A 10,989-nucleotide genomic window follows, 5' to 3' on the forward strand; every position below is an offset into this window, starting at 1 on the left:
GGCCTGACCCCCCAGCAGAGGCGGGTCACCCTTTTGCTCGGGCTCCCCTTCCCTTCCGAGCTGTGGTTGCTGAGGGCGTGGGCCCCGGTTCCCTTCTCCCGTGGACACAGCCTCATGCTCCCCACGCTGCAAGCCTCTCACAAGCCTGGTCACTTGCAGTGGAAACCATGTCACGGTATAAACATTTCAGCATCCACGTGGGCCCTTGTATTACTGGATTATCTAACGTCTGGGTGAGTCACAGGTCATTCACTCCATCAGGTACTGAGACAAGAACCATTCCATTCTTCTCTCTGAGAAGAAACCCAGGTCCCGCCCCGAGGCCTGTGCCACTCCCAGGGGTGGGGCGGGGTGATCTCCCCGCAGCAGAAGCAGGCTCGTCACTGGGGCCACAGAACCACGGAGGGCGAGAACCTAATGCACTGAGCATGGCAAGCCACCGTAGGGGACGCAGCCAGCCTGAGAAAGTCCATCATTCAACACCAGGCTCAGTCATGGCTTTATTCAACCCCTAACATGGGCCCAAAGTGCCTCCCTCTCCATGTTAGATTGTCCTAGGAACCGTGTCACACAGACACTGACCACAAACCACCGCTGACACCCAGCAAGCATGGGCTGACACTCAGCGAGCGCGGGCTGGCCAGGGAGCTCATTTCACCATCACCCACAGCACCAAGGAGCCGGGGCTCTGGCCCCGTGGTCACCAGGGGCCCGAGCACACCTGCAGCCCCTGCCTCCAGCACGACACTGTTAGCTGGAAGGGATCCCAGCGACACCAACCTTCGGGCCGGGGCTTCCAGGGCCCCGCCACGTGCCCCCAGACCGTGACCTATGGGAGAAAACTACTGCTGCCCTCCTTCCCCCGACGTTGCTCTGACTGCTTCCGAGCGTCTCCCGCGCATGAAGGCGTTCCAGAAGCAGGTCTGCCCCCTGGGAACTGTTCTCTGATTTCTGTCTCAACCACAGAAGACGCAGCTTATTGAGGATGGCAGGCTCCGGGCACTGGCAACCTCCCCGGGCCTCAGAAGCCCATGCGGGGCTTCTTCCGGAGCTGCTGAGAGCTGGAGCGTGTGGCCAGGACGCTGGGGGTCTGGGAGGAGGGTGGGGTGGCGCCTTCTGGGGTGTCCCCTCGGGGCAGCTGCTGGACTATGCCATCCCGGGGGGTGTGCTGCCTGGAGGGCGTGGCCCGGACACTGAGGGTCTGGGAGGAGAGCGCAGAGGCCCCTCCTGGGGTGTCCGTGCAGAGCGGCAGCTCAGCCATGTAGTCCCGGAGGGTCTGCTGCCGCTCTGAGGGGATGCCCTGGGCCCAGGGCTCCTGCGTGAGCTCCTGGGAGGGCGGGGTCCTTGGGGGCTGGGGCCTGGCCTTGGGCAGCGTATGATCTGGGCTGGGCGGGGGGCTGGCGGCGTCCGAGAGGTCCACACAGCCGCTGAGGGAGGAGAAGGTGCTGGACAGCTGAGTCCGGCGCTTGTGCCGCTTGGGCTGCTTCCCAGGCCCCGCGCGGCCGCCCCGCTGCCTCTCCCACCAGGCAGCCGCCCCGAACTCCCAGGCTGCCTCCAGACGCTCACTGAGCTCATCCTCGGGGCCAGGCTCGGGGGCGGGGGGCCGCTCCTCCGGGGGGAGCAAGCCCAGGTCTCTCCGCTGTAGGAGCCGTCCCTGGGCCATGGCCCTGCGGAAACCCTCGGGCACCGGCCCCTCCACCTTCTGTGGCTCGAAGCCTCCCAGCAGCCGCCGGTGGGAGAAGGTGGGTGCCACCCACACCGGGGGAGCCAGGGGCACCTCCAGCAGGGCCTCCAGCCACCGGCTGCAGCAGGCAGCGGCCTGGGGTGTCCAGGAAGCTGCGGGGGCACGAGCATTTGGCTCGGGGTCTGCCCGGAGGTGGAGGCGCTGGTGGAAGACATCTCCGGCCGCAGAAAGCTGGAAGAGCGACAGCACTGGTGTGGAGGTGGGGGGCGGGATGGCAGCAGCCAGACCTGGGGACGGAAGGACAGTGACCAGATGGCATGGCGGGGGCGTGGCTCCCCACATGCCCCAGCCCCCAACGCACCTATGGAGGGCGCTTTCAGACGCTCTTGCAGCCTCCGGTGACTCTTGGGCTCCAGCAGGGGGAAGGCCGAGAGGGAGTCGCTCCTGGTGGGGAGAGACTGGGGGAGCCCCGCCAGCCGGGGTGTGGAGACCCCCACTCCTGGAGGAGAGACAGACAGCTGAGGCCCCGTCCAGGCCCGCCCCCTGCCCTGCCCACCCGCCCCAAAGCCCCGCCCACCCACCTGGCCCCTCACCTGCGAGGTGCAGCAGCTGCAGCTCTCCGCCTTGGCCAGCCAAAAGCAGCGGCTGGGGGAGGCCTGGGCTCGGCGGCGGCAGCAGCCGGGCCAGCAGGGGCACAGAGTGGAGGCCATGGTTCCACTTGAGCAGGGGCACCAAGGGGAGGCGCTCATCCATCAGGTAGAGGGAGAACTGGCAGAAGACGGGGGATGAGACCGATGGGTCGTGACGGGTCTCTCTGGGCTGCCCCCCGGCCCCTTCCAGAGCTCCACGTGGTTTTCAGAGTAGCCCGGCTCTGCGCAGGAGGCGTCTCCCCAGCAGGCATCCCTCATCCTGATGGCCCCGCTGGGAGAGGGGCTCTCGGGAGAGGCTCTCGCAGCCTTCCCCACCCTTGCCCAAAGCTGGCACACATGCCTAGACACCCAGGAGCGCTCAGGGTGCTGAGAGGGCGGGGTGGGGCAGGGCCAGACCTCCTCCCCCTCTGCCCCTCCCCATCCCCGGCTGCATCCAGGGCCTGTGACCTGTGTCTCAAGTGACCTGAGGTAGGGCAGGGTGGAGAGGAGGGGAGGTGAGCCCACCTGGGTGCAGATGAGGTGGAGCATGGGGTGCAGAGACTCGGGGCCGAGATCCCCCAGGTGCTGGGTGAGCAGGACTCGCTCTCCTTTCTGGCACGACGCCTCTGCCCCTCCACGAAAAAGCAGCAGACCACAGCCCAGCGGGCCCTGGGGGACACGCTGGGTCAGCTCTCCCACAGTCCGCCATCCGTGGTTCCAACCGGCCGGGGACTTGCTCTGGCCCTGCAGCTTGTCACGCCCGCTGGCAGAGGCCCCCCCGCCCCATGTCCTCACCTGAGTGTCCACCATCTTCACTCCAGTGCGGTCACCCACCGTCAGCACTCGAGGGTGGGCGGTGAAGTCTGCCCAGCGCCAGGGAGAAGGGTCCCGGAACACCAGGGTCTCGGGGTCCTTGTAGATTTGCCGCAGCCTTGGGGAGACAGGCCAGCCGTGGCAGGGGGACAGGCTGCGGGGAGGACTGCGCACCCTGGCTAGGTCCCGGCCGGGTTCTGGGGGGCTCGTGTTGGGGTGGCGGTTTCTGTGGCAGGGGCCTTACCTGTCTTCGGCGCTCCATAGGCAGACGGCTCCAGAGCGGCTGCAGATGACCAGCTCTCCGGGCAGGTGAGGGCTGCAGGGCACACACGTGAGGAAGGCCGGGCCACCCCTTCTCCCAAGGCTACCTCATGCACACCGCCCCCTCCCCCCAAGTCTCTCACCTGAGGCTGATCCCTGTGGCCCCCTTGTCCACCTGCAGCACCTGGAGAGGGGCCGGCTGCCCCTGCATACTGACCTTCCACAGGGCACAGTGGTGGTCAGAGCGGACAGCCAGCAGAGCTGGAGGAGGGAGAGGGTCAGGGTCAGGGCCAGGAGCCGGTCAGTGAGCAGCCACGGGAGGCGCCCACGGCCTTACCTTCTCCCTGCACGCTGCGGGCCACCACCTGCCGGACAGGTCCCCGGAGCTGGATACGGCCAGGGTCTCTGAGAACCTGGGGCTCGCTCTCTGCGGTCAGACTGACCTTCTGGAAACCTGGGCATCTTGCTAAGGACAGGTTCACAAACTATGGCCACTCAAGGCCCACAACTCCCTGCCCATCCCTGGCCTGTGCTCAGCAAGGGAGGATACACAGTGTGTCCATGGCACTGCCCATGGGGTAGACCAGCTGCCCAGCCCCGGGGGTCCTGCCGGGCACCCATGCTAGCGCACCCCCGGTGCAGGCATCATCCAGGAGCAGCCGCTCCCAGCGCAGGGCCAGCTCCTCATGCAGCAGCTCTCCCAGGAGGCTCGCCACCGACGTGCTCAGGATCGGGGCCCCAAGGATGGAGAACCGGCGCTGGCGCTGGCTGAGGTAAGCCCAGGGACAGCTGGGGCGAGAGGATGGCGGGAGGGTCAGGCCGGCCCGGGGGGGCCCAGTGCAGCGGACGAGTGTTTAAATCAACCTGGAACTCCTTCCTCTGCGAGAGCACCCGACCCTGCTCCTGTGCTGCAGTCACACGACCCAGGCCTGGGCACTCGAGAGTTGCCCCAGCCAGTGATTGGCTCACACCGGGCATGACACCCAAGCCAAGCCAAGCCAAGCCAAGCCCAGCACACCCTTCCTGGGACTTCTGCTGGTGCCTCAGGAAGGCCACTAGCCCTCTCCCTGGAATCAATGGCCTCTCCCTGGAATCATAAACCACGTTGCTGCCACCTGGAAACAGTCTGCCTAGGAACTAAGCCAAGCAGAGGCAAGTGGGTGAGAAGGTGAATAGCAAAGGCAAAGCCCTATTGACACCTGGACGCAGCCATGTCTACACTCCATGAGCTTGCAGTCCTTTCCCCTGCACTGCTAGCACAGCTGGGGTTTGTATGAGGAAGTATGGCTCATGCTTGCACTAGGGAGGGTGTAAGCAAATGTTGATCGGAACCAGCATCCTGGCCTGGATCCTTCCAAAGCCCCACCACCAGCTAGGCCTACCCAACCCGTCCTCTCTCACTAGCCACTTGCCCCCAGGGCTGGTGTCCACCGAGGTCCTGGAGTAGCCTCTTCACACTGACCACTGTCTTCGTCTTAGAGCGGCTCTGTGTGGAAAGGCCTCGTCAAGCTCACACACCCTAGGGCCCAGCCCGATGGGAAGTGGGGTGCCTCCCCCCTCCTGGCCAGCCAGGGTTACTCACGTGTGCTCCTTCCAGTTTGAAATTCTCCAGCAGTAGCCTCCCCAGGGGTGCAAAGGCTATGTCTCCGTGGTTCCACAAGAACCGGCTGATCTGCGGGAGGAAAGGAGGCCGGGTCAGGAGGCAGAGCCCCGGGCCCACGGCACTGTCCACCGGGCGGGCCCGCGCACCTGCTCAGTAACATCCAGCACGGCTCGGGGATGTCTCCGGAACTGGTAGCCTCCCCGGAAAAGCAGATCTTTGGCAGTCAGGCCGGGGTCCCAGGGATCTGAGGGAAGAGGGAGGCTGGGAAGGGACTGAAGTGGAACCAGGTGTCCCAGTGCCTAGAGATGCCAAGGACCCTGCTGGGTGGAACCAATCAGCAGGGGGCACGGAGTGGGGGGAGAGGCCTCAGGGTGGGGGCTGGGGAAGAAGCAGTGAGTGGGAGCAGCTCGGGGCCCCCAGCCCGAATTCCTTACCGGGACCAGGAGGCAGCAAGGGCAGGGGCCCAGGCGTGTCAGGCTCCCAGAGCAGGGCCTTGGCCACATGCAGCGCGCTGTCCTGAGGAAACACCACCACGGCCAAAGTGCAACAGTGAGCGAGCGCCCAGGCCAGGCCCTGTCATCAGCTTTTGTCTCTTATTAACTCCTTCAGTCCTCACCAGGCGCCTGCCAAGCTGGTCACTCACTGTCACTTTAATGATGAAGAAAATGGGAGGGATGGGGAGGCTGTCCCTGGTCCCAGGCAGCAGCCAGAAGAGAGAAGGGCCAGGATCTGAACCCAGGCAGCCTGACTCTGGTCTGTGCTTCCCAGATCCAGGCTGCACTGCTCTCGGAGGACCACCCGGCCTTCACTAGCCAGCCTGGATCTCACCCGCGTGTCACTTACACTCGGGAGACCGTACAGTCACCCACAGGCTCCTCCACTCCCCTGCAGGGCTGGCCTCAGACAACTCAGCTCTACACTCGGGATGGAAAAGGAGCAGTTGAGGCTCCTGATGGAAGCCCTTCCTTGTCAAGTGAGTCCTGCAAACCCCCACCCCCACCCCCGCTGCCCTTCCAGTGTCTCTCTTAAATTTCTCACCCACGTGCCTCTGCCTGGCGTAACCCTTAGCCAGCCTGTCTCCCAGTGGCAGCTGATGGCTTAGGCGTCCAGGGAAAGAGCAGGTGTCCTTCTTCTCCCAGGAGGTCTCCCCGCCCCCCTCACCTTGCACTGTGCGGCTCCAGCATCCTTTTGGTTTCGCTCAGAGCTGTCCACACTTTGAAATGATTTTCTCTTCTGCCCTATTCACTTGTTAGTCCCGATTCCACCTAACTGTTCCCCAGGGGCAGGAAGCGCATCTGACTTACTCACTCTGGATCCCCAGAGCCTGATAAGGCACCTGGCACACAGTAGGGCTATTCAGTGAGTATTCGTTGAACAGAGGAAGGAGAAGGCGGGGGAAGAGGGAGCCAGGAAGGAGGCTGAATCCTCTGTGGGTGGTAGGGCGCCCCAGGTCCCCAAAGGATGGGATTCTGGTTGAGCCTGGGTCTTAGTAGATTTGTACCAAAGCCCCCCACCCTGCACTCCTGCCAACTGGTGTGACCTCTAGGGTGGGGGAGGGGGATGCAAACGGGCCCTCCCCCAAGCCACCAAGGCTCTCCCTGCCATCCTCACCTGAGAGCCTTGGGGTGAGAATGCCGGCAGGGTCAGCGCGTCTCTCCAGCTGCACATGAACGACAGGTCAGGGACATCGCTCTGACCAAGGGGGCCAGTCATGAACAACGAGGGTGGGAGGGAGCTGGGGAAGTCCATCTTGAAAAACAGTAGCCACCGTCACCCTGGCCTTCCTCAGAGACCTGAACCGGACAGCGGCTTCCGGGGCTCCTGGGAGAGTGAAGAGTGTCTTAATAGGAGAATAATCTCTTTGGGGAAGCAGATAACGAAGAACAAATGAATATGTTACCGAACGCCTGAGAATAGTAGGTGCTATTCCAAAACCAAGCAACCCACCAGGAGGGAAGGGATGGCATGGCCTGAGGGTGTGCTTTTTAGCATCGGTAGCTTCATGAAGGTGATGTTCGGCACACACAGAGCCTAATGAGAGAGACAAACGTGCCAACTACGGGAAAGAGGGTACTGGGAAGAATGAACAGCAAGAACAAGAGTCCTGGGGCAGGAAGTATGTGAGAAGCAACTGGGTAGCCATGGGAAAAACTAGGTGGTGAGTGATGGGGGCCGAAGTTAGAAGGTGGCTGGTGGGGGTCAGCTTCCATCACGCTCTCACGTATTACATTATAATTACACAGTCCTACCTAGACGACAAGCCCCACACTCTAGGCTACACTCTAAAGACAAACTCAAGTTCCCCAAAGCCAGAGATGAGTTATTATTTGTCTGCCTTCCACTGTCAAGTACAGTACCTTCCAACAAAAAGGAACCAACTTTGTGTTGAATAATAATGTTTATGTCAAAGGGCTTTGGTGACTGCAGCCATGAAATTCAAAGATCCCTGCTCCTTGGAAAGGGACGCCATGACAAACCTAGACAGTGTATTAAAAAGCAGAGACACTTGGCCAACAAAGGTCCATATAGTCAAAATTTGTTTTTTTTCAGTAGTCACGTATGGATGTGAGAAGTGAGAGTTGGACCAAAAAAGAAGCCTGAGCACTGAAGAACTGATGCTTTCAAACTGTGGTGAGGGAGAAGATTCTTCAGAGTCCCTTGGACTGCAGGTAGATCAGCCAGTCAATCCTAAAGGAAATCAACCCTGAATATTCATTGGAAGGACTGAAGCTTAAGTTCCAATACTTTGGCCATCTGATGCAAAGAGCCGCCTCATTGGAAAAGACTAAAACTGGGAAAGATTGAAGGCAGAAGGAGAAGAGGGTGGCAGAGAATGAGATGGTTAGATAGCATCACTGACTCAGTGGACGTGAACTTGAGCAAACTCCAAGAAATAGTGACAGACAGGGAAGTCTGGTGTGCTGCAGTCTGTGGGGTCACAAAGAGTGTGAACAACAACAACAAAATACAAAGTGCTCAAGAAGAATAAGCAGCTGGAATATCCTTTATTACACGCAAAAATAAGAGCAGTTCTCACTTACTGAGTGCCAGCATCTGCCCGACATGGTACTACAAGTTTTATTCTCCTGCCCCTAGTATGGAGGTCAGGAAACAGGCGGGGAAAGAGCAACTTGCCCAAGGCCAATAGCGTGATCCTCCAGCAGCTCCAAAACCCCAGTTCTGAACCACTACTCTCTCTGCATCCAGAAGCGAGCACCAGCCTCAGAGCCTGATGATGCAAAACCTCTCCTCTTAGAGCTACCACTGCATGTATCCATTTATTTTGTAACCTTTATACGTCCAGGTACTCTGAGCACCTTGCAAAGTGCTCACCACACAGTAAATGTTGGTAGATGGTAAAGAATCTCCCTGCAATGCAGAAGATTGAGGTTTGATTCTTGGGTAGGGAAGATCCCCTGGAGAAAGGAATGGCAACCCTCTGCGGTATTGCCTGGAGAATTCCATGGACAGAGGAGCCTGGCGGGTTACAGTCCATGGGGTCACAAAGAGTCGGACACAACTAAGTGACTAGCACTTTCACTTTTCAAACGAGGAACTTCCCCTGTGGTCCAGTGTCTAAGACACCTCACTCCCAATGCAGAGGGCCCAGGTTCGACTCCTGGTCACAGAACTAGATCCCATATGCTGCAACTAAGAGTTCGAATGCCACAACTAAAGATTCTGAGTGCCACAACTAAGACCCAGTGCAGTCATGTAAATAAATAAATAATAATTTTTAAAAAAACTTGTCAAAAGAATGTGTTTCTCAGGGCACGAGTCAGCCTCATTCTAATTGTGGTTTATATGCCTTATCTCTTCCTCGGGACTGCTCTCTGGGACAGGAACTGTATCTGATTCATTTCTGACCTCCTGGCATCTGATTGTTGTTGTCTTTCTCCTCCATCACAGGAGAGGACAGTGGTGGGAATGCGTCTTTTCACCAGAGGACCTTTTCACACTCTCTCTCCACTAAAAATGAACACCACTGTCCTTCCTACCCACCTATAAAATCTGCCCCCATCCTTCAGATTTTGAGTCAGGAAGCCTCTCCTGGTTCCCCCAGCCCTGTCCCACATCACCCTGCATCCCTCCTCTGGAGCACGCATTGCGATGTGTGATAAGGTATTTAAAGCTAAAGGTATGTGATTCCAAACTGCTCTGAGAGTCCGCATGGGGAAGGGACTTTATCCCCGGTGCCTGCCTTATTTACTACGTGATGGATAGGAAAGCCTGGAGCGCTGCATGCAGTCCATGGGGTCGCAAAGAGGCGGACACCACTGAGCGACTGAAATGAACTGAAATCAGTACGTAAAAGCTGAAGGCACAAATCCAAGAATGAGAAACTAGACAGTCTCAAACAAACGCAGGGAGGCTGAGGGAGCTGGTGGAGGCCACGACCTCAGAGAAGCCCCGAGACAAGACAGCCTCGATTTCCCGCCCTCGTCTCTCCCAGACTCTAATTTAGACCTCCTGAGTTTCGTCGGGTCTGCACGAACGCCGGGTGCGGCAATGGGTGCGCCTGCCCGGGGATGGGAGAGGGGATCCGGGAGGCCCTTCCCTTCCGACCTCTACTCGCCCACGTCCTCCCCATCCGTCTCTTCCCTCTCCACGTCGAGGCCCCAGAATTTCAACCCCAGAACAGCAGGCATCTCGCACCAAGCGCTGTGTGCCAGACAGTTGTTGCTACGACGCTTTACAACGGCGTGATGCTCCCCGTTCCACGAGCCAGCGGCTGCTCACCACCCACTCTGCAAAAGTTGGGCGACTCGTCCCAAAGCCACACAGTTTGGAGCCTGTGGACGGGAGCAGGGGGACCCGCCCCTCCGTCCCGTCGGGGCGGCGCGCGCACTTACGTAATCCCGTCGCGCCGTGCTCGTCGGGGAAACCGACCTCCGCGTGACGCTCGCTTGACCCTCGTGCCACGAGGGAGCCCCAAGGCAGAACCCTAGCTCTTGAGCCCGCAACCCGACAGCCCCATAGAAGCGATGAACCCCCTCCCCGGGCTGGGCCGGAAATGCTTCCTGGAAGGCAGGAAGTCCCGCCTCCCAGCCCGGCCTCAGGGGCGCTCCAGAGCGCCACCTCCCGGGCGGAGGGAGAATGCGAGTGCAGACGGCGCCGTGGGCACTGGAAATTAAGTAAAAGTGAAAGTGAAAGTGAAGTCGCTCAGTCGTGTCCGACTCTTTGCGACCCCATGGACTGTAGCTTACCAAGCTCCTCTGTCCATGGAATTTTCCAGGCAATAGTATTGGAGTGGATTGCCATTTCCTTCTCCAGAGGATCTTCCCGACCCAGGGAGCGAACCCCGGCCTCCCGCATTGTGTAAACAGACGCTTTACCGTCTGAGCCACCAGGAAAATTAAGTAAAAGGAAATGAAAAGTAAAGTCGCTCAGCCGTGTCCGATTCTTTGCGACCCCATGGACTGAAGCCCGCCAGGCTCCTCTGTCCATGGGATTCTCCAGGCGCGACTACTGGAGTGGGTTGCCATGCTCTCCTCCAGGGGATCTTCCTGACCCAGGGATCGTACCTGCGTCTTTTGCAACTCCTGCATTGCAGGCAGATTCTTTACCGTGAGCCACCAGGGAAGTCCTCAGAATTGTCTTTCTTTAGGTCAATCCTTGAACCGTTTGGGAGACTGAATCTACCTTGCTCCACATCTGCTCTTCCAAGTCAAATGTTAACAGGTGCTACCAACTGTTTCTCTACGCCTTAGTGTCCACATTGCCCCCGTCCTGGCTCCTGTTGTCAGATCCGAAGGTAGCAAGCAGCAGCAGCAGTAGCAACAGTAACACAACTTACAGACCATAAACTCAGTAACTGGTCACATTTTCCCAGTCACTGGCTCCTCAAGACTGTTAAAATTTCCATCTCCTTCAAGCAACCGTGTTGCATGGTAGCAAGCCACATGTAAATTGTCTTCATCCTCAACTTTATTTTTGTTATTTCTCCTTCATCGCTAGACCCTCATTTTTAAGAACTGCTATCTTGACATGTTTTTACG

General features: G+C 59.1%; 1 protein-coding gene across 1 annotated transcript; it reads right to left on the reverse strand.

Moving 5' to 3' along the window:
* Positions 1–535: 535 nt before the first annotated feature.
* TAF1C (TATA-box binding protein associated factor, RNA polymerase I subunit C) lies at positions 536–9,968 on the reverse strand. Its single transcript, XM_068992220.1, has 16 exons — positions 9,844–9,968; positions 6,602–6,811; positions 5,425–5,506; positions 5,137–5,234; positions 4,970–5,059; positions 4,800–4,873; positions 3,938–4,176; positions 3,725–3,841; positions 3,531–3,648; positions 3,371–3,442; positions 3,109–3,244; positions 2,839–2,982; positions 2,278–2,452; positions 2,046–2,183; positions 1,156–1,971; positions 536–1,068 (listed from the first exon to the last, which is right to left on the reverse strand). The coding sequence occupies exons 2-16, from the start codon at positions 6,737–6,739 to the stop codon at positions 1,022–1,024; spliced, it is 2,484 nt and encodes an 827-aa protein (XP_068848321.1). The 5' UTR covers positions 6,740–6,811; positions 9,844–9,968; the 3' UTR covers positions 536–1,021.
* Between the last annotated feature and the right edge of the window lie 1,021 nt (positions 9,969–10,989).

Source organism: Capricornis sumatraensis, chromosome 20 (genome assembly GCF_032405125.1).
Source record: "Capricornis sumatraensis isolate serow.1 chromosome 20, serow.2, whole genome shotgun sequence".
Classification (NCBI taxonomy): domain Eukaryota; kingdom Metazoa; phylum Chordata; class Mammalia; order Artiodactyla; family Bovidae; genus Capricornis; species Capricornis sumatraensis.